This window comes from Penicillium longicatenatum (genome assembly GCF_028827895.1).
Source record: "Penicillium longicatenatum strain IBT 33135 chromosome Unknown contig_2_segment0_segment0, whole genome shotgun sequence".
Lineage (NCBI taxonomy): Eukaryota > Fungi > Ascomycota > Eurotiomycetes > Eurotiales > Aspergillaceae > Penicillium > Penicillium longicatenatum.
In genome coordinates, this window is record NW_026643120.1 from 5,123,912 (window position 1) to 5,149,269 (window position 25,358).

The 25,358-nt window shown below is 48.8% G+C and overlaps 7 protein-coding genes across 7 annotated transcripts; 4 read left to right on the top strand and 3 right to left on the bottom strand.

Annotated features, from left to right (window-relative positions):
- Positions 1 to 314: 314 nt before the first annotated feature.
- N7484_004426 (putative RNA binding effector protein Scp160) lies at positions 315 to 4,390 on the bottom strand (the record flags this gene model as incomplete). The annotated part of the gene is made up of 4 exons (XM_057114846.1): positions 315 to 1,291; positions 1,346 to 3,623; positions 3,681 to 3,928; positions 3,988 to 4,390. 4 exons carry the CDS (start codon positions 4,388 to 4,390, stop codon positions 315 to 317), a joined length of 3,906 nt encoding a protein of 1,301 aa, XP_056974986.1.
- Positions 4,391 to 7,601: 3,211 nt separating this feature from the next.
- On the bottom strand, positions 7,602 to 8,784 carry N7484_004427 (CAZyme family GH43; the record flags this gene model as incomplete). Its single annotated transcript, XM_057114847.1, has 4 exons — positions 7,602 to 7,758; positions 7,821 to 7,906; positions 7,997 to 8,467; positions 8,527 to 8,784. The coding sequence occupies 4 exons, from the start codon at positions 8,782 to 8,784 to the stop codon at positions 7,602 to 7,604; spliced, it is 972 nt and encodes a 323-aa protein (XP_056974987.1).
- Positions 8,785 to 11,644: 2,860 nt separating this feature from the next.
- Positions 11,645 to 13,533, top strand: N7484_004428 (uncharacterized protein; the record flags this gene model as incomplete). Its single annotated transcript, XM_057114848.1, has 4 exons — positions 11,645 to 11,750; positions 11,822 to 12,221; positions 12,278 to 12,628; positions 12,687 to 13,533. The coding sequence occupies 4 exons, from the start codon at positions 11,645 to 11,647 to the stop codon at positions 13,531 to 13,533; spliced, it is 1,704 nt and encodes a 567-aa protein (XP_056974988.1).
- A 1,400-nt stretch (positions 13,534 to 14,933) lies between these two features.
- On the top strand, positions 14,934 to 16,185 carry N7484_004429 (uncharacterized protein; the record flags this gene model as incomplete). Its single annotated transcript, XM_057114849.1, has 4 exons — positions 14,934 to 15,227; positions 15,286 to 15,615; positions 15,694 to 15,752; positions 15,819 to 16,185. 4 exons carry the CDS (start codon positions 14,934 to 14,936, stop codon positions 16,183 to 16,185), a joined length of 1,050 nt encoding a protein of 349 aa, XP_056974989.1.
- Positions 16,186 to 16,755: 570 nt separating this feature from the next.
- N7484_004430 (uncharacterized protein) lies at positions 16,756 to 19,065 on the top strand (the record flags this gene model as incomplete). Its single annotated transcript, XM_057114850.1, has 4 exons — positions 16,756 to 16,943; positions 17,000 to 18,319; positions 18,821 to 18,861; positions 18,914 to 19,065. 4 exons carry the CDS (start codon positions 16,756 to 16,758, stop codon positions 19,063 to 19,065), a joined length of 1,701 nt encoding a protein of 566 aa, XP_056974990.1.
- Positions 19,066 to 19,335: 270 nt separating this feature from the next.
- On the bottom strand, positions 19,336 to 20,440 carry N7484_004431 (SMP-30/gluconolactonase/LRE family protein; the record flags this gene model as incomplete). Its single annotated transcript, XM_057114851.1, has 2 exons — positions 19,336 to 19,642; positions 19,719 to 20,440. The coding sequence occupies 2 exons, from the start codon at positions 20,438 to 20,440 to the stop codon at positions 19,336 to 19,338; spliced, it is 1,029 nt and encodes a 342-aa protein (XP_056974991.1).
- A 1,766-nt stretch (positions 20,441 to 22,206) lies between these two features.
- Positions 22,207 to 24,554, top strand: N7484_004432 (uncharacterized protein; the record flags this gene model as incomplete). The annotated part of the gene is made up of 5 exons (XM_057114852.1): positions 22,207 to 22,360; positions 22,419 to 22,827; positions 22,881 to 23,734; positions 23,785 to 23,955; positions 24,010 to 24,554. The coding sequence occupies 5 exons, from the start codon at positions 22,207 to 22,209 to the stop codon at positions 24,552 to 24,554; spliced, it is 2,133 nt and encodes a 710-aa protein (XP_056974992.1).
- Between the last annotated feature and the right edge of the window lie 804 nt (positions 24,555 to 25,358).

A 25,358-nucleotide genomic window follows, 5' to 3' on the forward strand; every position in this document is an offset into this window, starting at 1 on the left:
AATGTTTAATTACCGTTAGTTTATTTCTTCGGGATCAATGCGTTTCAATTATGTTGTGGCTGATTGAGTTTTAGACAACGCTTTCCTCCAGAGCTACCTTGAACATGAACGGAGAAGAGAATCATTCTTTTGAAATAAAAGGAAATACATGAAAATGCCATGGTAAATAAAGAAAAAAAAGGATTAAACCAAGAATAAACACAAGAATGCCCTGCTCCGACGCTGGAGAGAATGGTTTATATGCTCGAGTTCAATATGTTCTGTCGTGCATGCCTTGAACAAAGAATCTCCCAAGAATTCAGACCAAAAAAGTATCAACGAGCAGAGCCGTTCAGGCCATTCTGCACGGCCTCCAAAATCATGTCCTTGGCTTCTTCCAGACCTGCCGAGCTGCCACGGACCTCAATGGCCTCACCACGTGCCTGGTCCTTAGGCACATTGATACGGCAGCCGGTCTTCTTCCGGATCGCGTTGATCTGGCTACCGCCCTGGCCAACAACGAAACGGTAGGTCTTAGGATCCGGCAAGATCAGGTAACCAGTAGCAGACTGTTGAGAAGCAGAGGCAATAGCCTTCTCAATTGCGGCACGGGCCTTGACGACATTCTCCGGAGAGCCACTGAGGACCCATGGGAAGGGGGTGGTGTCAGCATCGGCAGAGATGCTGTTGTCAATGACCTTCCAGGAGTGGGCGTCAGTGGCCTCGGTGGGGTCATCAGTAATCAAGGGAAGAGAAGTGCCGTTGGCAGAGCTGCGAGTTTCCTCAGAAGCAGGGTTGGCAGGCACAGACTTGCCGGCATGGTCAACAGTGACCTGGTAGTCACTGCGCAGTCGACGGAAGAAAGCACCGTTGTCAGCGACAGCATGGTGCAAGTGAGTCGGGACAAAAGCTGTCTCGGCGTGCTGATCCTTCATCAGGCTCTGAATGTGCTCCTTGGCCTCAGCAACAGCAGCGCTGGCACCCTTGAGCTTGACGTCGGTGCGGCCAGAGCCTTGCTTGGGGATGTCCAGGGTGACGTTGAACTTCGACTCGATACCGCGCCGGGTGTCACCTCCACGGCCGATCAGGAGGCGGTGCTGGGCAGTGGGAACGTCAACAGTCTCGGAAACCTGATCCGCACGCTCCTTGACAAACTCCTCAATGGCAGCAATGATGTTGTCAACAATCTTTCCATTACCCTCAAGACGAATGGTAGACTCGGTGCTATCAGGCTTGGGGAATCGGACCATGCGAGCAGCGCTACCATCGCTAGGGCCACCAGCATCAACGACGATCTTACGGATATTAGCACCTAGTAGTCATTAGCAAACCAAACAAAATGATTTGAATTAAAGGGAAAACATACCACCACCGCCAATAAGGGCCTTGTGATACTTCTTCTCGACCTCGATAGACTTGGTGACAGTAGCATCGAAATCGGTGGCCCGTTGCTGCAAGATCTTCTTGGCCTCGGCAACCTGCTGTTTGGTGCCCTTAACACGGATCTGGACACGGCCTGATGCATCCGGTGCATCATTCGCGGCGGGGACATCAATTTGAGCCCCAGTGTCAGCTCGAAGCTTGTCCATCTCGCGACCACGCTGACCAATGAGCGAAGCAACCTGGCTCTGGGCGACCGAGATAGTGGCACTGTGCGAGTGATCAATGACCCACTGCAACAGACCGAGAATCTCATCACGAGCAGAGTCAGCGCCCTTGCTGGGACCCTTGACAATGACCTCATCAGCTGCCTGCTGAGGGCGGTTGCGAGCAACACCAGCATCGCTACTAGTATCGGCAACGGACTGCTCATCAGTAGAGGCGGCCGCCCGAGGGAACTGGACGCGAACTGAGTAGCGGTCCTGGAGACGGTTCACTAAAGTACCGCGCTGTCCGATAAGCTCACGGTGGTACTGGGCAGGAATCTTGAGGATGTGAGTGGTCTCATCTTCCCACTTCTTGCCCATGTTCATGATACGCATGCGGGTAGCATCAGCCTTGGCCTTGGGTCCCTTCACCTCAACTTTGCCGTTCTCAACCTTGATGTCGACATCAAACTCCTCACGCAATTTGTTGATGTTCTCGCCGCGTTTTCCGATCAGGAAGTTGGCGAACTTCTGAGGGAAATCGAAGGTGTTCGTGTAGCCACGCTCCAGATCATCCTGCTCCTGCTCCACAACGAACGCCTCCAGCTTGGCAGCGAGCTCCGAGACCGACTCGGAGGGTCCACGCAGCGAAATCTCACACTTAGAGGCGTTGGGCTCACCAATGATGGCACGCACTGGAATGCTGTCTTCACCCTTAGCGTCCTGCTCACGGATAATGAACTTGCGGGCCTTCTCCTGGTACTTGGCAGGAATAGAAACCGATGCGCCAACAATATCACTCTGGTTACCAAGAATGCTCAGCAAGAAAGCCTGAGCCTCCAGCAAAGACTTCTCAAACTCGGCAACCTCCACCGGGGTGGGACGCTGTCTCGGGACCTCAAAGTTGGAGGCAGTGGATGTGGGGCCCTCGTAAACAAGGACAACTTCGGGGCTGTCAATGTCCTCGGGCACGAGGAGATGAACACCGTAATCACCCTGGAGCTTGCTGGCGCCACGGGAGCGCAGGTAGGGGTGGAAGTATGGGTCAACTGGGACATGACGGAGACGAGACGGAGGGTGGGCTTGGACAAGGTTCATGATGTCTGAGCGAGCGCGGATGGTGTTCTTGCCATCACGAGAGTAGACCTCCCATGCGACAGGGCCCTCGACACTCGGGGAGAGAGCGATGTGCGCATCATAAGCCGATTCAAGCTGCTTGATGATCTGACGACGCTTCAGGTACTGGGTCAGAGCACGAGCGTGAGCGTGAGGACCAGCAGGGGCATTGGGGTGTTGGCGAGACAAGTCAATGCTGGCCATTTGCATGCTAGTCGCAAGATCCATCGCGTGGTTAACACCAGCCTCAATCTGGTCTACGGGACCGGTGATAGTGAGGAACTCGCTGTCATCCGACGCAGGAGGCAGAATAATCGCACAACCAGTCTGCGCAACGAACTGATGCAAAGCGTCGGCCTCGTTTCCGAGAATAAATTGGTGCTGACCGCGGTTGATAGCCAACTGACGAAGGGTCAATTTCCGCTGCAACTCAGCGGCCAGGCGCTCAATCTCTGCACGAGCTTCCTGAGCTGCGGCACGCTCTCCAGAAATGAGAATGTGCTTGTCAGCAACAGGCACGAACTGCACCTGACCAGGATGGGCCTCCTGGGGAGGAGGCTGCGAAGTCCAAGTGTCGTACCGGGGTACGTTAATCTGTGCCTTTGTTCGCTCCTCAATCTCACGCAGCGCCGCATCATGAGCACCAGCAATGAACGGGAAGAACTCTGGCGGGACGGTCTTCAAGCGTAAGCTCATGCTCGAGCCGCGCTCCTTGACAATCGCCTCAATTTCCCGGCGAGCCATCTCAGCAGCAACCGCATCACCCTCGATCAGAACGTCAATGGTATCGTCATCATCATCATCGGCAGCAGCGACATTGCCATCGGCGCGGGGGACTTGAACGCGAGCACCGGTGCGGGACTGAATGTCCTGAACCACCGCGCCCTGACGGCCAATGATGTGAGCTCGAGCAGAGGTGGGAATGGGGACACGGACGGATTGCTACGGAAGCGAAAAGTTAGACTAATGGCTCAATTGAGAGAGGGCATGTCTGCATACCTTGGATCCAACTTGTTGTGCGACCTCCTTCAGAGCCTGGCGGACTGATTCGACAGATCCCTTGCCTTCAAAGATAACGGACCCACCGGGACCACCACGAATGTTCACAGTAGCCTTGGATCTCCGCGAAATGTCACGGAGGATATCTTGGAGGGGCTTCTTCATCTGACCGCGGGGAAGCATCTGAGACGGAGCAAGGCGAAGCTGCTCCACGTGCTTTCCAGGAAGAGACATCACTCGGGGGATATCTATCAATCGTTAGCAAACTAGAGATAGGAAGCGGTCTGCTTCTGGAACATCTGCTTACCCATTGGCTTAGCGGGTTGGCCATGGGCCACAGCGGCTGCCGCAGATGGCTTCTTCGCACCCCACGTGGCAGCCGCGGGAGCAGTAGGCTTAGGGCCACTGCCCAGTGCTGGGAATAGCTCCTCCGACTGTACATCAAATGCCGGTGTCTTCTTGACGGCAGGCTTCGAGATCGGGGACGGAGTGGCGGTCTCTGCCTGTGTGGTGGAATCCAGGACAGGGGCGACGGGAGCTGATGAGTGATTATTCACCAGAGATGATGGCGGCGGGTGCTTGAGATCCTCCTCATCGATGACGTCCTCAACGGTGACACGATGGTCTTCACGAGTGTGTTGCTCCTCCAGCATGGCGGCAAGAGACTTGGAGGCAGCACCATTGGTGGCGTTTGACGCTTCGGCGGACATGATGAATTGACGCAATTGAAAGCGATATCAGGGACCAGGGGGGTAACGGAGGCGATGGGGCCGTGCAAATGTAGCCTACAATCGAAACTAGACTGAATCAGTATTGCGACGGAAGCAGATCATCGCAGTCAGGCCCTCGGGATTTGTGGGTAGGCTAGCGAGCGATATGGGGATTGGATGAAGCCAGGCGAGAAGGAAGACTTACAAGCTCAGTGCTACACTTTCGAATTGAAGTTCGGAATTGATTGCGATGCCCGGTGACTTGGCTGGCGATTCCCCGGAGAATGGGGCGAAGTGGGATAGGAATATGAATTTGGACCAAGCACCCAAAAGACAAATATACAGAATGCCCGAAGGCAAGATCCCCAATTTAAAAAAAAAGGACGGGAGGGTTGAGAGGGGGAGTGGAGGAGTGGGTGGAAAGAGAGAGAAAGGTGAAGGTCGAGAACCCCAGAAGTACACAAAGTGTCAGAAAAGGCCAGCTCGAGGCTCCGGGGAAGTTTTCTCCGAGTCCGGGTTGACCACTGTAATCAGTTCAATGTCGAACGCAACCCAGAAAGCAGCGATTGAGGTGGAAATGGTCAAGGAATGTCTTAGATATGATGAGTAGATTTACGTAGGGGAATTATTGTTGTAATGTAATCTTGGTGTTGCTAAATTCTCAGGAGACCTTTGCCACCTGTTCCCGGGGCTTCAATGCAATGAACATCATGATAGCCATAAAGGAGATGAGCCAGATATACTAAATGGGCTCTAAGGCCAAGCATAGCATGAATACATAATGCATGAGTTAAACTTCCAAGCCTGTGGTCGATCACGCTTTGGCAATTATTAGAGCCGACATGAAGCAAACACTGATGTAGAACCTGAGCCCCCAATTGACCTGCTCATATATGACAAAATGCAATTAAATGCACTCAACATATTCATGTTCGCAAATTGTACTCAGGTATTACAACATTTCGTCCAGGGCATTCCCAAGAGATGATCTGCTCCCAGGGGCAAGCTTCGGACACAGCCGACCCCACATGATAAGGAAGATTTTTCGGAATAGAAAAGCTTGGCCCAGTTTTCTGTGGTAGCAAGATTTTACTTTTGCTATGCGTCAAAAAAGTACAATCTTCAATCAACTTCAATGGACAACCTTGAACTCTGCGAGGTCAATATAAACATTTAATACGAGTTGCGGAACTGTGCCCCGCAGAGAAGGGGCAACTTAATTCTCCGGTGACAAAGATGCCCGCGTCAACTCCTGATCTCTAGGTTCAGCCCGTCTATGTAGATGCGTGTGACTTGAGGGGAAGAGAGAAAGCTTTTCTTGTTTCTTACTCCTTTTATTCTCCCTGTCTTTTTACATTCTTCACTTCCTGTCCAATTGGCTATCGCGACAATGTCATCACACAACCTTAACTTTACAACAGGGCCTGGAGAAGCTCTAGTTTGTCTTGAATCTTCGAAAAGTGATCACAGTATATAGTGAGACCAAAGGTACTTTAGCACGGATTTTCTGCTGTGAGAAACGACTAGATCCCAAACTTGGTTGGCATCGAGGCCTACACTACATTCTTGATCGCGTACGTGGAAATACCCTCAGTCTACCGGCCATTATTTTTACGAGCGCCCATTGCTCAAAAACCATTATATTGACGACTTATCAGTCTTGAGTTCAGAATTTGCGAAGAAACATTATACCCATAGAGTACACTGGTTTTAGAATTAGACAGCGTGGTCATACGCAAGAATGGACATGAATTTTGGCTTGGCTCTAGACCAAGTCGCACAATCGCCATTGCTCCTACAGCATTCAACGATTCGATATTATCGACGCCCAGACATGCTTAAGCAGCTAGGCTTCACATAACCCTGTGGTCATGGCTGGTGATAATGATTATTGTCAGCAAGTCTGATCTTCTAACTAATCTTTTCATACGGAAATCAAGTATTGTTTGTGTCATTTTCATAGATATCTGCGGGAAAAGCCGTCCGTATCGCTACTCTGGCAGCAAGGGTGATGCCTTCACGCTTGACGAAATCAGGGAATGAGGTCTCTAGCTAAGTTGTCTTTGCCTATGGATTCAGTGTTGCGTAAAGTTCGATCATTTCGGATTTCTACAAGTCTGATTCACCAATTTTAGTCAGGCCATCAATGTTACCAGCACTACTTTCCAATATCACAATAGCTCTACTGCTTTACCTAGAACCTCATGTCATAACCAGTAGCATCGCTGTTAAATCCAACCGTCTTCGGAGTCATTATTACCTACTTTGTGTCTACCGTCAGACAAGGATCTACACTAAACAGGGCCACGAGGACCGAAGCTCTTTATTAGCCAAAAGAAGGAGGGAGGTTACTTGAAACCTTAAATGTACAGGTGTAGGGAGTCTGGTGGAAACGCTCGATGGATTGATTGTAATCTGAGCCCAAGAATGGCCGGAATACCCGAGAAGCAGGAATATGGATGGAAAGTCGGGTAACTTCTGCAGGAATAAAGTGTGCACCTCAGTTCTATCTTAAGACTTGTGATGATCATTCACAGCGGCGTCATTGATCTTCGAAATGGTAGGAGTATGACTGCGTGCTCTGCGCGTTAGCATATTTGCGAATTCCATGATCGCGGACGAAAGAGAAATTTTCAAGGAGCTGGGCCTTGGATGTACGTCAGACTATGACGATGTACAATGAAAACGCCCTTGTGGATTATGGAAGGCGTGATCAAGATGTTCCACTCTTTGTTGATGTCGATTATATACTCTGTCGGCAATCTTCGTGTGAACAGCGCATTACATTATAAATTATACATATTGACAGCAATGACAGGGGAACTCATAGTAATGGCAATTAAACGAACGGTATATTTGCTTGATCCTTTATGTGACATGTAGATCTGAGTGACATGGAGATCTGAATGATTAAATGTGCATTCCCTGAAATAAACCTTCAGGGTAGATTAGAATTAGTAGTAATCTGTGACACTAATGCGTGATCGTGCCAAAAGGCCGCACATGGGTATCGAGAAAAACAAGCGGTAACTCAAACAGGGATGGAAATCCAACCCTCAACAGAAAGAGAAAGTAAGCAGCCCAGCTCTCAGCCGAGAGCCGAGCCATGCAGACAATATATAAAGATTATACGGGTACGGTCCTACCACCTCCACTATAGTCCAAGGTGGAGTGGTCAACCGATCACCTAGATGAAGGCATTATGGTGTGCTTAAGCAGCCTTGACAACTGGCCACCCATCCGTAAAGCCAAGCTCATTCCACCCGTAACGGTAACCTGCAGTACCATCGCCACCAGCCTCCTTCGTAGCGAGGGGATAGTAGTGGTAGTAGAGGATAGGTCCGAGGTCACTGTCCGTAAGAACACCCCTAGAAGTTCATTGGTCAGAAATTACGCCTTGTGGAGTGCAGATTGGCATCGCATCACTTACTCTCCACCGGGTCCATAGACCTGATTGTGGCTGGCCAATAGCATCGTTCCGCCGGAACTCTTACAGGCGGTGCCGTCCTTATCCACCTGCAGATCATAAACTCCGTTAGCTATGACGCGTATTTCCAAAGCACGAGGCTACCTTATTTGAGCATGAGCAGAGATTTCAAAACTTACAAATCCACCGAGACCAGTAGTGGAGCGACACACACGAATACTGTACTCAGCGCCTGCGGCGGGGGTAGTCGCGGTGTACGATCCAGCAATACCAGCGCTGAAAAAGAGGTAGTAGTAATCGCCGTGCTGGTACAGGAAAGATCCCTCCTCGCGGTGGTTGAGGGAGGCGTTATATGCCAGCTGGTAAGGAGTGTTGGAGCCGACTTTCAATGCACTCGTAAGCTCGACTTGGTAGATATCTTGCCAGAATGATCCGAATTGAAGGTATTGCTTGCCACCGATCTCGATCCAGTTGGGGTCAATGCGGTTGTAATCGGAGTTTGCGGGGATGCCAACGACGCCATGGTCGGTCCAGGAACCGGGCTCCATTGTGGTGGAAGTAGCAACGCCGATCTCCGATGTCTGCGTACCAATAGCGGAAATTGCATAGTACATGTAGTAAGTGCTATCGGCGTAGTGAACATCGGGAGCCTACACCCAGAAAGGTTAGATGCCAATCAATCCGTTTCTAGATTTCTTTGTTTACATACCCAGATATTAGTCTTGTTCGCACCACTCAGGGCGATGTTGGAGCCATCAGGCAAGGCAGAACCCAAGTCTGTCCAAGGGCCCTTCAGTGCCGGCGAAGACATGATGTTTACACCTGTGCCCGTGGAGAAGCGGAAGTACTTGCCATCCGACTTACGCTGGATCATGGAAGGATCATGAGCCCAGCAGTTACCAGTGCACGGCCCCCGAGCAGGGTAAGCCGCAACTAATGAAACGAAAAGAGAAAGGAGCCCGAGCATGGTGGGAGGATGAAGCAAGAGGATTGTCGGGATGGGAGGAGGTTGTCGAGGCTGAGAATGCTGTGGCTATGTTACTGCAAAAGAAAGAAACGAACAATGGCGGACGTGGCTCAATTTATGTTGATTTGCTCCGTCCTTTGTAGCCTGCGATGGAGGGTCATGCAGATGTCGTCTTTCCAAGTGGATTTTTCGCCTTGATGGAAGGTCTTGGGACCAGGGGAGGCCAATCAGGTCTGTCTTTAAGCTGCATATTGGTCCTATGAATGTAAGGCACATGTCAGTAGCAGATGGGGTCCCGACGTGGCTCGACCCCAAAATAGGGATAGCAAGCAAATAATCACCAATAGAGTGGATCATAAACAGTCTGGGTAATTGGCAAACAGGCCCACTTGGAGAGATCAGAAATGTAGTTGCTTAGCTACATCCCTTATGTGATGTCTCGCATCCTGTAATGCCTGGCCTCGCACCCCACAGGGGAAGCTCCACCCTGTCCGACTCGAGATTACAAGAATTTTGGCTTGTCCTATCTCCTTTCACAGCCTTGCCGTTCACAGGGATGTGCATGATTCGCAATCGGGAAGTGCGCAAGCGCATGGATCCACCTCTGCGGGAATCGGGGCCGTGGGCAGCAAGTAAGGGATCATCGCTTCAGCTTGCACTATTGAAGTTGTTTTGTCTTTGCTTCTTGCATGGCTGATATTTCAAGTACCTAAATCGTTGGAGGCGTTGCTATGCCAATCAAAATTCAACGAGATCATGCCAACTGTCCCCGAGATCGACTCTCGGACTATTATTCAAGATGTTATGGTAATGGCGCTGGTTAAGTCTGGGGAGTGTCAATGATCGACATTCCGTGTGGACCCTCGGCTTCGCCCTATCGCCAATAAGCTTCATTCAAGAGGCTCACCAGATTCCCCAGCTGAGTGCCTGGACCTTTTTTGCCAAGGAGCTTGATTTTCTCCCCGGATTTGCTCCGTTTGCTTATCGTTCCTGGAAGATTCGGTGTGACTGGTGTGATGCGGCTTTGATCTACCTTTGTTTTGTTTTGTTTTTTCTTTTTGCCTTTGGCCTCTCGCCCAAATAATTTGGAAGAAAAAGAAAACATAAAGGCCGCGACATACAATAACAAGGACACAGTCGGGGGCTCAGCAGGGGAGTGGAACCCTCATTTCTTACAGAAAGAGGAAGCGAAAGCCGAGACCCGACAAGGGAGCTCGGGAGACAGGGCCAACCACTCGTTTCTTTCTCCCATCTCCAAGGCTAAGACCGGCATTAGTGTCAGATCCTACACCGACTCCCGATATACGAAAGAGAAAGAGCCGTGTGCGATAATAGCCCCGCCATCTTGGCTCTCGTCATAAAGCGTCCGCTCGGGTTTTCTCCATCGCGACGAACCCCTCATGACAAAAAACTCCTCAAGTCACGCGAGGAGGCTAACTCCAAGGTAGTATTAACATCTTGGGCACCGGGCGCAGTGACGAAATACAGGAGAACACATGGCACACCTCGCCTAAGGGAAGATAAAGTATAGGGATGATTCACACCCTCAGCCAAAATGCGGCCCCTACCACAACTTAGAATATAGTTTACTCTAGGGCTGATGCTCCTGCGCCTCTCGACTGTCCACCTGCAGGTGACCCTTGGCGATGACACGATGACATGATATGATGGCACCACTTAAATGTCCGACCGGTTGTAAATATATCCCAGTTGACACGTATTCGTAAATTGGTGCCCGATCCGGAGCTTTACATATACGCCATCTGCTTATGTTTGCTTGGCACTATCTGGGTCCTGCATGTGTGAGGCAGTAACAGTTGGAATAAGCTGCTTTGCTTTTGCCCCTGTATCATTGGCAATTCATGGGTGCTGGAAACGGCCCTGGCCTCAAGCATCAAGGCCCGACCTTCAATTGGTCTGTGTACACCAAAACGCCTCTGTAATTAGGTAGCGATTGGGAAAAATCGGATTTATAATTTGTCTGAGATGTATAAAGGTTGCAAAGCCACGTGCATTCTAAAGCGATCCTTACCCAGGTGGGCACGACTTATCCATCATGTATCTAAGGAATATGACCGGTTGAACGAGGAGAACCTCGGGAACAGGTCAGTGTATACGAATACCGCCAACCTTGACATATCTTTAGCCGCACTACACTCATTTCATCAGGTCTTTGCTTTGGCTTCATTGAAACCTTGAAAGACTTGAAAGCCATTTTAGAACCTTGAGATGGACCCAGCTGAGCATTTTGTTTTGAATTTATTCAGCTTCAAAGGTAAATATATACTGTGAGCATAACCATCAAGTGGCAGGGAGTTGTTGGAAAACTATGTAGGTGTTGACCTGGACGTACAATCTAACTACTCACTCGCTTAAGAGGCCTACGGATGAGGTTATGTATATCCGATATTTTCCTACTTATGCTCCAGTACCTATCCACAAGTAAGACATCAGATCCATTGATCCACTGAGAACTGGCTAGGGAATGCTATTGTTGTGTAACTTTTACCCGATACATTCCGATACATTATTTACACGCTATTGATGCGCATTCATGAGAATAATTTATATCATTACGAGCCGTTACGTATCTTTACGTCCCACAACTGTCAATTTTTATGTCCTTCCGTTCGGTTTATTCGTCATTCCGATTTAGATAGCCAATACTACGCCTTTTTCGACATCCATAGGAGCAATGCCAATCGGACCGAGTCTTTGTTCATTACAAAATGGTGCCGATATAACCGATCTCGTACTAAATATAAAAGAAACTCCCGTGGACGTTCATGAGAAAATTAAGATCATCGATCCTCGAACTACATTACCTACGCTTCATAATACCAACTATAGGTATACGACGATGGCTGCAAGTGTCCAGACAGATGTGCTCATTATTGGCGGTGGGCCGGTAGGCTTACTTATAGCCCACGGGTTAGCCAAACAAGGCGTGGACTCCATCATTGTTGGTAAGAAACCCTTCCAAGGCTGATCATTTCTTTTTGGTCACCTGTTGATCAGTATCCAATTTTGTCTACAGAGAAGCATGACAAGACCGAGCAAGCCATGTACGGCCGAGCCACCACCTTGTACCCCCGTACCTTAGAGATGTTGGACCAGCTAGAGCTCCTGGACGAACTAAACCAAATTGGATACATTGCTCGAAACAGCGTGACCTACAAAGATGGTAAAAGAGTGACTTCGCGTGGTTGGCATGTTATGTTTGAGCGAATGCATGGAACCTTCTTGGACTACTGCCTGAACATCAGGCAGAAGTATTCTGAGAACGTGATCCGGGATACATATGCAAAGCTTGGAGGGCGTCTGCTCGTCGGCTGGAAGCTAGAGGACTATGCCATCAACAACTTATGCGGAAGTGAATTCAAAGTGGCTTCCCGTATCCGGAAGGGAGACACCGATGAAGTGATGTCGATCAATAGGTAACTCCTTGCTACAACTGTCATGAAGAATCATATACTGACCTAAGCCGTGACAGCAAATTCATTGTTGGTTCGGATGGAGGCCACTCACTTGTGAGAAGGATCGCGGATATTCCAACTCAAGGTGACCGTACTCACTACAAATGGGTCCGTATTGATGGTGTATTCAAAACAAACATGCCCGATGCCGATGTAGGCTTTGCCTCAATCGAATCCAAGAGTCACGGAAATGTTCTATGGGTTCAGTTGGATCATGGCGTGAAGCGTATTGGCTTTGCTATGACGGAAGAGATGCTTGCCAAATATGGTGATAAGCTCACTGAAGAGCAGGCCGTGACCGAAGCAGTTAAGTCAATGGAGCCTTTTACACTTGAGGTAGAAAGAGTCGAGTGGTGGACCTTGTATAGGTATTCGCTCCTTTGCATTAAGACGTTGAACAAGACAGCACAGCTAACATATTCACAGCATCAATCAACAAGTCGCCGACTCATTCTTCTGCAACGAACGAATTCTCTTAGCTGGAGATGCATGCCACACTCACTCATCCGGAGCTGCCCAGGGAATGAACACGGGTGTCCACGATGCCATCAATCTATCCTGGAAGCTGGGAGGTGTGGTGAAGGGCTGGTATGCCCCCGGGATCTTGCAAACATACGAAGACGAGAGACGCCCCGCTGCCCAACACCTCATTAAGCTCGACAAAGCTTTCTCGGCAACCATTTCGGGCACCGTACCCGAGGAGTACAAGGGAACCTCTCTGAATGCAAACGAACTTTTCACCAAGCTCTTTGATGACACAATTTTGTTCAACCTTGGCCTGGGAATCAACTACGGTGAAAGCATCATCAACAAAGCACCTCCAACTGGCATGATCTCGTCCGGTCGCAGGGGACCTGATGCTTTGATCATGGCCCCTGGTTCTCGCGTTCCAATCCGTTTGTACCAGGTGAGCCGAAACACTGGACAATGGAGTGTTCTCATATTCGCCGGACAGCCCTTGATTACCCATGATAGCCTAGCCCTGTCAGTGTCCAAACTGAAGGAGCTCCAAGCTATCCTCCCAAAAGACATGGTCCGGTTCCTAACCTTGGTGGCTGATAGCCCAGATGGAGGAGACAGGATGTTTGGAATCCCCCGAATTGGAAACATCTATTACGACAATACCCGGTCTGCCCATGAGGAATACACTATCTCGACGGGTAAAGGTGCAGTGGTAGTTCTTCGACCAGATGGAATTTTGGGCTATGCTACCACGTTGGATGATTCGGAGAGTATCAGGAATTTCTTTACTGATTTCGCCTCGATCATCTAACTGAAGGAAGGCTACCGTACCCCTTAAAGAAAAGAGAAGTGCCTAGGAAAGAACTACGGTGTGTTAGTCGGGACTTTGTTGACAAAGAAAACAGTTTAGACTTTCGACAGCAACATAGAGTTAGGGATCAATTGATGCATCCAATTTATAAGGTTTTGGTTTTTTTTTTTTTTTTTTTTTTTTTTATCCAAGTAATAGTTTCAAACCGAACCAGCGTAGATATGAAGAAAAACTTGAATTATCGTTGAAATTGTGCACATCAGCAACCTCAATAAAGTAAGAAGTTGGAGCGGACCGTCGGGTGTCTTTAATCGAAACCACGAAGCGTTAGGACATCTAAAGGACCATGTATGAAGTCACGCAGTAGTTGTATTTCAGACAAAATGCTTCCTCAACTTATCGCCTCACGTGATTTAATTTGTATGCATCAGACGCCTTTCGAGCCGAAACATAGGTAGACCTGTGGATTTAGGACCGGGACCCATGGGACCCCATGGGAATCCCATAATGGGATTTGGGATTCCCGCTTACGTGAGTCCCATAGGATCTTGGCAGTTGGGACTTGGACAGGCACCTAGTCCCATGGGTCCCGGTTTGCACAGGTCTAGACATAGGTATGAAAAGGCGCTGAGTTAAGGGTATTACTTTTTATAATTACCACCACACATCATGGGCAACTCTTCTACGCTATATAGAGTACCCCAAACTGTGCAGTAAGCTTGTCATATCTATTTCTATCTCTATCCTTGCTCGATGCGGACAAAATGAATCCTCGAGATAGAAGGGCTCTTTCCGAACGCAACACGCATTACAGGCCTACCAAGTAGAATGCCATTGGCCAGGGCTGAATGAAAAGCGCAGTGGTAACGAAAGGCAAATTTATAGATAAGGTTTCCATCGAAAGTTTGCAATAAGTAGTCAGAATTCCGTCCAGTGGAAAATAAATGGCTAGTCCAAACCGTGGGGAATAAGCGCTTCCGTGCCTCCTAGCTACTTGCGCTACTCCCACAAATGTCTTGCCCTATTTGCATGCTTATCTATACCTCCCTATCAACTTCAGCCTCAAGATAAGTAATTAGTCAACTCGGTTCTAGTAGACTTCCTCATTTGCAGCTTATCTCTAGCTCTTATCTATTTTAATTCGAATTAGTCAACTATTTGCCTTGCACGACATTTGCGGGATCTATCTAATTTCGCAAGAATTACTTTGTGTTCTTGTGCTCGAATGATAAGATTAGCTCACGTCGAGAACTCGAGAACCAGATATTTCGATAAACGGGCTCCACTAGCGAGTCACTTCGGGCGAGTCTCAAATGCCGAATCACAGGGCATTCGTCCTTTAAAAGGTGTAGCAGCAGCTCTAGTCCTAAATCACTATCTCAAGTCTCAAGGTTTTCAAGATGAAGGTCTTTTCAACCCCTTTATTTGTGTCACTTCTGTACAATGCGAATCAAATTGCTGCGTCGGCGTGTACCCCAGATGCATTTCCATCGATTAATTCCTCGGCTTTCAAAATTGCTGCGGTCCGTGAACCACCTGTAAACTTTGCTCTTCCAATTGGCCTCAACAAGACTTGGGTGAACCTTGACCTGAATGCTACCATAGATCAGGCCATCGGTATCATTGAAGAGGCACAAATTGACGGCGTCTCCCTCCTTGCCTTCCCAGAACTCTATTTTCCTGGCTATCCAGTAGTAAGTCTGCGCTTGAAGGTTTCTGCAGCGACCTTAAAACCACTCACACGTGTGATAGGCGATTAACACTGCCTATACGACTGAGAATATCGCGCAATATGTGGCTGAGTCTATGTCGGTTAATAGTCCGAACTTTCACCGGTTAGCTGATGCCTTTCAAAGGGCCAGTATGTACGGTTCTTTTGGCTTCTCAGAGATTGCTGATGATGCCATATACATGGCACAAGCATTGATTGGGCCAGATGGATCGACCCTGATTCACCGGCGTAAGCTGCGTCCTTCAGGTACTGAGCGTGACATCTGGTCCGATGGTGATCCCTCTGGACTTGTCGTTAAAGCCACCCCTCATGGGCGCATTGGCATGCTCGAATGTTGGGAGCATTTTCACGTAAGTATTAACCAATTCAACTCTTGTCCAAGACGAAAGCGCCGACCAATGAAAGATGCTGATAACATGACTCCCCAGCCGACTATGACCTTTCCGATGCTGGCACAGCTAGAGAACATCCATATTGCCGCCTTTCCGTGAGTCAAAGGTCCCGTTTCTTGCATTTGCATGTTTTTAACGAAGTGAACGTCGTTTTCTTGGAGTTATGCCTACGATTTCGGTATTGACCCACTTGCTTGGGAGTCCGCCGAGGTTGGGGTTTCCGCGGCCCGCTGGTATTCTACAAATATGGGCGGTACCGTGATCATGCCAGCTGTTGGGACCGCTGTAATCTTTGTTGACGGTGGTGCAACGGCCAATATTTCCAACTCCACGGCCAATCCTTCCTGGAGATACGTTTCGGCCACTATCGATACAACTTCATTCTCCAATGCGACCTTTGACCTCGATGGAGAGCATAGTTGGGGCGCCCTTAAGCAGATTATAGAGACCTATCCTTCCTATATTCTGCAAGTTGATAGCACCTTTTTCAAAAAGGAGACTCACCCGATTAAGAATATTACTTCTTGATAGGGCCACACCTAATATCACACGTTAAAAGCGTCGTCTCCCCCTAGCCCAAGTTGAGTCGCTTGATCATATCGTTACTCTCTTCAGGAGTTTCGTCTATTTACTATGACACGTCTGTCTTTATTTAATGCATGTTTATATATCCGGAAATATTCTTTCAATACATAACAAGGTCAACATTCTACATATTCGTACCAGTCTAGACGTTTATAGTTTCCATTTATTTCTTCTAATAGCTGCTAAGTCTCCAGATTATCTATAGATTACCTAGCTAACTCATCATTTTAGGTAGTTGCGTTCGGTTAGCTTTGATAGTATTCGAACAGAAGAGAGAATGGAAGCTGAACAATGCAGTACGAAATAACTATTTTGAGAGGGACGGGGAAGGTTGAAGAAGAGCCTATAGAAGTTAACCTATGCGTGGTGTTCAAATATAGATGCCTCGAATTATCTTGTTTGACGAGTCCAGGGGGCCCGGTTCCGTGCATTGTTTGCCAGTTTGGCTTCACCGCCAACCTAGCTGTCGCGTTTCCCAGCATCGTCCGAGAACACGAGCTCATAACAAGGCAAATGTTCAACTCAGCCGATGAAAGCCTCGCACGGCCTAGGTCTGTCAAGAGGAAAAGAGTCAGCGTTGCATGTAAAATTTGTCGATCTCATAAAATCCGGTGCGATGGGGATCGACCTACATGTGGCACGTGTCAACGCCGGCGAGAGGTTTGCTTTTATGATGATGAGAATAATCAAAATGACTCGAGGTATGACCGAGGAAGCGTGTAGCAATTGCGAGCTTCTGTGCTGATTAGACTTGAAGATCCTCGGAGCCGAATGTAGGTACAAGGCGCCTTGGATCCGACGGCCCTGGAATCCAAAAGCCTGTGTCCAATCAAACAACCAATGAATACTTATCGGGCGTGACTGCAATGGGTCTGGTCTCAAGACCTCTCACTAGTGATCCAGAGTCGACAGGCGGGTTTTTTGGAGACTCGTCCACAATCGCTTTCATCAAGCAGCTCCAGGACACGGTTAAATCAAGGACAGCAAAACCGCCACAGGAGCTTTCCCACCAATATTCGCGTCAATCTGTGTATCAGGAGAGCCCGAAGTCTCTGATAGATACCGCTGACTCTCATGAGTTGCTTCCACCACGCCACTTAGCAAACCATTTGGTTGACTGCTATTTTACCAAAATTCATTCGCTATACCCATTTGTTCACAAGGTGGCGTTTCTCGCTGCGTATGAATCACTCTGGAATAAAGATGGACTCTCCTCCAGTGTACGCTCAACCCGTGGACTGGGTCTTGGGGATGACAGTGAGACTCGCACGACCTTTTACTATGGGCTGAATGTTGTCTTTGCTTTAGCATGCCAGTTCTCTGATATTATTCAGGTTGAACGGGAGGCCACATCCGAGGCTTTCTTCCACACTAGCAAGCCGGCTTTAGATGTAGATTATCTCGAAGCCGGTGGTCTTGCCTTGACTCAGACTCTTCTTTTGATGGCACACTATCTTCAAGGTTCCCGTACCCCCAACCGATGCTGGCATGTTATTGGAACAGCCTGTAGACTGGCCCAAGGGATTGGACTGCATTCTGATGTGGGGAACAAGCATCGATCATTTGCCGGGATACAGGTTCGGAGGAGGGTATGGCATGGCTGTGTGATGCTGGATTTGTATGAGGATTGGCATCCCATTTTGTCTGATTACTTGGCTAACATTAATCCCAGGGCAGTAAGCACCATTCTTGGTCGTCCGGTCATGATATCACACACCCCATCCACCCCTCTACCAGAACCTATCGATGATGAATATTTAGTCGTGGAATCCTCAGAATGCGCTCAGCCATCGGGGCTGTTCTCCCGCGTCGAATGGTTCATTGCGACTCTGAAGCTGTATGACCTTCTTCGAAAGACACTAAATACACTTTACAATAATATCGAAAAACAGACCAGAGACCAGTCGGTGGATCGAGGCCGAATGGAGACTCTGCGCCAGATTGAATGCATCACACAAATTGACGCAGAGCTCCAGGATTTCCGTCTGACGGTTCCTGGGCCCCTCAAATGGGATGTACCAGTCCATGAACCACAGGACGACCAGTTCTTGAGAGAAAGATGTTTGCTGAAAGCTAGGTATATTGACATGAATCCACCATGTGTTTTCTTTCCTGACCATTTGCAGATTTTTGTACCTGAGAATTCTAATCTACAGGCCAATTCTTTCACAATCATTACACGAGATGTTATCCTACCCAGGAAACGAGACAGAACCTAAGCCTGGAAGGTTAGGAAATGGAATCTACGCAAATTTCACCATGGATTGCTCGGTCTTCTGTGTACAGTCGGCCATTGACCTCATATCTTTGGTGCACGAAACCTGTAACAACGACCTATCGAGCGTATGGTTTTACAATGTTTTTTGTAGGCACGCCGAACTACCGTCTTTTCTACCTCCTAGGCTTACTTTATCACAGACTTATTTACAGCTGGATCTGTCACGTTTCTCGCTGAACTTGACCAACCTATTGTGAACATTGTGACCCGTGAAACATTGAGAATATCTTGGGATAAGTGCCAAACAGCTCTTGATCACCTGAAAAACTATAGCATAGTAGCAGAACGATGTGCTGATAGTATGAAGACGATTCGATCGAAATTGCTAGCGGCGCTGTCGGGTAAGAGACCTATCCTTGGCATGAATTGACGTCAGGCTAATTCGGAAAGTAGAACAAGGTGACCAGCAGCAAGACCTCAACGAACAACCTGACATGGCAGCACACAACATAGGTCAAATGCCGTTTCCGGAGGATCTTTTCCGCGACTTGGCTTTCGACGAGCAGACTTTCTTTGACCCATTCTGGTATGATTTGGAATTTTAATAGTCACCGCTTTTGGTCAAGAAATCGCTCTTTCACTGCAGGTGCCAGAGGCCAGAAGGACATGATGTAACAGTAAAATGATGATGGATGCATAGTGCGAGTACGAGGATGGAAGTCGATTGACGTGTAATCATAAAGAATATTATAGAAGACAACAGAGCTTTCACAACACCAGAACACAGCCCTATAAGAAAAGCGTGCAGAGTAGTAAAGCTCTCATAAAAGTATCATACTTGACATAATCATTCATCTATACATTTTCTTCCGTCTTTAGTTCTTCCAGAGAGTGCTGCGCAGAGTGCTGTTCAGCTGCGCGCGGTAGATCTTGTTCTCGTTGAGAATGTACATCTGCCCATTCTTGCCGAAAGAGAAGTTCGAAGTGCCATCCTTAACCAGGATTTTACCCAATAAGACACCGCCAGAAGACCAAACATTGACACCGTCACCGCAGCCAGCGTACACATTCCCGTGCTGGTCAACCTTGAGACCATCAGGAATACCATCACCGGGCATGGCAAAAACCCGGCGGTTAGTCAGGAAGGGCTGTCCGTTGATAGTGGACAAGTCGAAAGCATAGCTGGATAGTATTAGTCAAAATTCCCCATCAAGTATCATCCATGCACGAATGGGAGACCATCTAGAGCTCAACTTACATAGTGGCAGGCTTCAGCGGATCAGTAGTTCCATCACCAATTGTCTCGGCAGTATCAGTAATATACACGGTCTTCTCATCAGGCGAGAAAGCAATTCCATTGGGCCGACCGAATCCATCTGCAACAACGCGCACAGCCTTGGTAGCAGGATCATACCGATAAACCTGGCATGGCAGCTTGGGCTTCGGCCGGACACCCTGGACCCAGCCGTAGATGGGATCCGTGAACCAGAAGGAGCCATCGCTGGCGACAACAACATCATTTAAGGAGTTAAATTGGCGGCCGTAGAAGCCTCCCACGATAAACTCCGCCTTGTTCGGCGACTTTGCGGACATCTGCCATAGACCACCTGTGGTGTTCATCGTGCCCTGGCCGGTCCAGAGGATGCCCCCGTTGTGGTTTACGCCGCCATTGGGCATAGGGACGGTCGAGTTGAGGATCTCGGCGCTGACTGGGTTTGCGGTCACGTTCACCTTGGATATCTTGATAGTTGTTTCGTTGGTGACTGGGTCGGTGAACATATTGCTGGACATGAACAGTTCATCAGTCGTTGGAACATAGACACTTGCCTCGTGGGCAAAAGGGAAGTCGTTGTTTTCCAGGATGACTTCCAGCTTCGGGGTGGGGCCGAGGATGTTGTAAAAGCCATTATCGTACACGGTGAATGCAGATGGAATGGGAGTGCTGGCCGAGAAGGCCGCGTGAGAGAGAGTGGTAGTCATTCTGGGTCTCACTTTCCGAAGGGATGGAAGAAGGGTCTCGGGGTTTTCTTCAGGGGGAACCCGTGAGCTTATTTACGTCTAAATTGAGAGGAGCTTAGATTTTTTGGCTTAAATGATGTCAGCAATCATTTGAATCCACTTCTTGCAGGTGAACAAACCAAATGAAGGTGGGGTTCTATAGCTTCCTGGCACTGGGCCGGAAATCGATCAGATCGGCACAGCTCCACGATCCACGGCTGGGAATTGCCCGAGGTTTCGCCTTGCAGAGCCTTGGAGGTTAACTGATCTACTCCTATCTTATGGTACCATCCGTGAATGTTGACCGAGACATGACTTGACTCCCGATTCAATTATCGCCCTTCAATGACTGGAATGAAACGAACGTGTTCTATCTAGTCATTTTTGCGAGTGGTTGGCGGATCATATCATTTGCGGACTTTCAACCCGTTAGGTTCTTGACCAGTGCACCGAGAAAACCTGAGGAATTCAACCCAGACAATGTCACATAATAACCAAGCGGGTGGTCAGGCGGACGTCACTCGATGAAAAGTGTGAAATTGTGAACCTGTACAGGCTGGAAGTCAATCCTCTCGGGGCTAAAAACTAATCCTCTCGGAGCTAAACACTCTGGCATTCACAAGTGCACCTATTCAATTGCACCTATTCAAGCTTTAAGAACCGCGCAAAACTCTTTGAATAGTTTAAATAATGATTCGCATTAATAAATCACTCTCGTTTGGGGACGTTTAGGAATGATCTGAGTGCTCGTCGTCGAAGACGTCGTCAGCGACACTTCTCCAAGCAAGTCCATGGAAGGCAAATACTAGTAGATCAAACATGATCCTTCTAGGCGTAGTGTGAAGGTAAGGCGTGATCTGCCTCTAGAGCTTCGGCGGGGTGTAGGTGTAGCTTTCCCATATTCAGGATGAAAGCAGTGGCGTTCATTCCTTGCATCTTTGCTAAGCTTGATGATACCGACAGCATTCGCTGCTCACTTATCATCAGGCAGCCCGTGCATGCTTTGGATTTATTGGCTCTTGGGTCTCGTTTGTTTGTTGATCGACTATCTCCAGACCATGGACTTCTTCCATGCTCAAGTTACTACGGCGCCAAGGAAAGGTGAAAAAGAAAAAATATCGGTGAGAGATTATAGAAGTTACCTTGGAAGGGTAACATGAGACGAAAGATTTGTGTGGTGCAACAGGAGTTAAATCACGGATTGAAGTCACCTCTGGGCGCTTGACCGGGGTGAAATATGGAGAAAAATCTTTGGGTATTCTAGATACAAGACAATCACTGGGCCATCTGCCAGGAGACCAACGAGCTTCTCTATGTGTGGAGTATTGCACCTTGGCGGAATTGATCTTTCCATTGAGCGAGTGTTCCTTGGTCCGTATACCAGGTAGAGGCCTAGACAGGTACATGTACTCCCCCAAAAAAACAAGCAACTCACCAGTTGGCCATATTCGCGAGTCAATGAACGAGGGCAATCGCAACTAAATAACCTGAAGCACGGGGGGCCATAGAATAATCTTCGGAGCATTGGAGCGTAAAGGCAACAGATAAGGACCGCGATATGTTGGCGGGTCCCCCCTCATCAAGGCCGCGCGGAAATCAGTTGTTCCGCCCTGCCCCACATCCATGCCACTTTCCAATAATGGCTCAGTCACTGCTGTGCATCAATCACAGGCATAGTACAATTTGGGCAAAACAACCCTTGCCTCGCTCTCTAATTTTGGGTCTGTGTCTGTTACACCCAAGGCACAATGGCGCCCCTGGTCACACTGGCTACTTGTGCGCTGAACCAGTGGAGTCTGGACTTTGAGGGGAATTTGAGGCGCATCAAACAGAGTATTATCAAAGCCAAGGAAGCCGGTGCAACTCTGCGCGTCGGCCCCGAGCTCGAAATCCCAGGATATGGTAAGCCTGTCCCACTGTCATATTCATACTCTCGCATTGTGCTCACCTTGTGCACTAGGCTGCTTGGACCACTTCCTAGAGACGGAAGTATACGAGCACTCATGGGATTCCTTGTACTCCATCTTGACTGATGAGTCACTTCACGGAATTATCATCGATGTTGGCTTGCCGCTGCTTCACCGGAACTGTAGATACAATGCGCGGGCCATCGTTCTGGATGGGAAGATCTTGTGTCTTCGCCCAAAACTGTATCTCGCCAATGATGGCAATTTCCGTGAGATGCGCTTCTTCACCCCGTGGAACAGGCCCAGACATGTGGAGCAGTATTATCTTCCACCGAGGATTCAGAAGCACCAGGGGGCTCGCCACGTTCCCATTGGTGATGTTGTTCTCTCCACGATCGACACCTGTCTTGCAGCTGAGACGTGTGAAGAGTTATTCACCCCTAATAGTCCCCATATTAACATGTAAGCTCCATTGCGCTTAGTCGTTGATTTCGATGCTGATCTGGTGACTATAGGGGACTTAATGGAGTGGAAATCTTCACTAACAGTAGTGGAAGCCATCACTCCCTTCGAAAGCTGGATGAACGAATTGCCCTCATTCAGGAAGCCACTCGCAAGAATGGCGGTGTCTATTTATACTCCAACCAACTGGGGTGCGATGGAGATCGGCTTTACTATGATGGTTGCGCGATGATCTTTGTCAACGGTGACATTGTGGGCCAATCCAGCCAATTTTCACTGAACGAGGTTGAGGTCGTTGTGGCGACAGTCGATCTTGAGAAAGTCCGGGCATATAGATTTGCCCCTTCCCGTGGTCTGCAGGCAGTTGCCGCACCAGAATATCAGCGTATCGAGGTGGACTACTCCCTTTCCCATGATAATCTGGACCTTGAGATCGACCTGCGGCCTACTGCCGCACGGCCGGCACGGTACCATCTTCCGGAAGAGGAGATTGCCTTAGGGCCTGCCTGCTGGCTCTGGGATTACCTTCGGCGATCCAAGGCCGCAGGTTTCTTCGTCCCACTGTCCGGGGGAATTGACAGTTGTGCCACTGCGACAATTGTCTACTCGATGTGTCGGCTGGTCATTGCAGCGATTAAGGAGGGGAATGAGCAGGTCATCACTGATGTTAAGCGGATTGCTGCCTTCTCGTCGAATCTTCCCGAGACGGCAGAAGAGCTATGCAATCAAATTTTCTGCACTTGCTACATGGGAATGGAAAATCAGAGCAGCAAAGAAACCCGGGACCGCTCGAAGGCCCTTTCTGAGCGGATCGGATCGTACCACACCGATGTCAACATTGACAGCATGTTTAACTCTACGAAGAACATCCTCACTCAGGCCACAGGCTTTGAGCCGAAATTCAAGGGTTGGTGCTGCTTTCACCGAGATGCTCACATGCTAACCCATCTCATCCAGTTCATGGGGGCTCGAACACGTCGAATCTCGCTCTTCAGAATATTCAGGCGCGGTCCAGAATGGTCCTTGCCTACTACTTCGCCCAGGAGCTATGTGAGGTCCGTAACCGCCCTGGTGGTGGTTCTCTTTTGGTCTTGGGAAGTTCTAACGTAGACGAATGTCTCCGCGGATGTAAGTATGCCCCCACATCCGTAAGCGCACTAGAGCATGCTAATATCGGGGCAGATCTGACTAAATACGACTGTTCATCCGCCGATATCAACCCCATTGGTTCGATCAGTAAAGTGGATCTCAAACGATTCATTGACTGGGCGTCCAAGGACTTTGAAATGCCCATTCTCGTGGACTTCCTGGATGCTGTTCCTACAGCGGAATTGGAGCCGATTACCGCGAACTACGTGCAAAGCGACGAGGTCGACATGCAGATGACCTATGATGAGCTCTCGCGTTTCGGAAAGCTGAGGAAAGTGGATCACCTGGGGCCATATGGAATGTTTCTTCGTCTTCTGGACGAGTGGGGTGGCGAGGGGAAACTTAGCCCCCGTGAGATCGCGCATAAGGTGAAGTTGTTCTTCCACTTCTATCAGATCAACCGCCACAAGCAAACCGTTGCCACCCCGGCTTATCATGCGGAGAGCTACAGCCCCGACGATCACCGATTTGATCTCCGGCCGTTTGTCTACCCCCCGGGATTTGAGAGCTGGTCGTTTAGGAAAATTGATGAGCGGGTGGATGCGTTAGAGAAACGGAAGAAGAGACAGGAGGCATAGGTATTGAGGAAATGGGCCATAGTCACATAGATCAGACTTGAACGTCTCGATATAGATGAAATTCCTAAAGGAGAAGCTGACGCCCGTTTGTTTTTCCAAATATACTTTGTGCCGCAGTGGAGACCTACCGAGGTGGATGCCAAGAACTCCCACCTGCATCCAGGGTTTGCAGGCTATGGACATTCCACATGGTTTGGCGTTTCAGGTTGTTTAGTCAGTTTATCTTATGCCCGAAATCTGAATTTTCTGGAAAACCGTTGAGTGTCCTTTGGGGGGGGGAAAGGGGGGAGATGAAGGCAACCTATTAGGCGAGGATGATGAGTGAGATGACGAAGCGTTTGGCGGGGACTATTTATCCGAGTGGATAAAAGGACTTCAAAGACGTCAATCAATTCCAAATCTTGTTAAATGTTGGTTCCAAGGTCCATCTGTCAACCTTGGAATAACTTGAGATATTTCCCTCGGTATCAAGAGGAAGAATCGATGGCTTCTAGGGGCCCGTTCGACTGCTAATCATCCCAAGTGTCCACTTCGACCCGTGTCCAGAAAATCTAGATTCTCGGGAGTCAACGCCCAAATCTCAGTTTCCCAGACTATTTGGTGATTTGTGATGACTCTTGCATGGTAATTTCCCAGGGCAGGAAATTAAAATTGATTCTGATATATCAATATAACCCCCGCGTCATCGTGCCCCGTCAACAAAAAAACCTCCCCAGCCACCGACTCCTTTTCCACCTCCCACGTGTGAATCGATGTTCATTGGCCAGTTTAACTTGCAACTGGGCCCCCTCTTCCCCTGGTCTT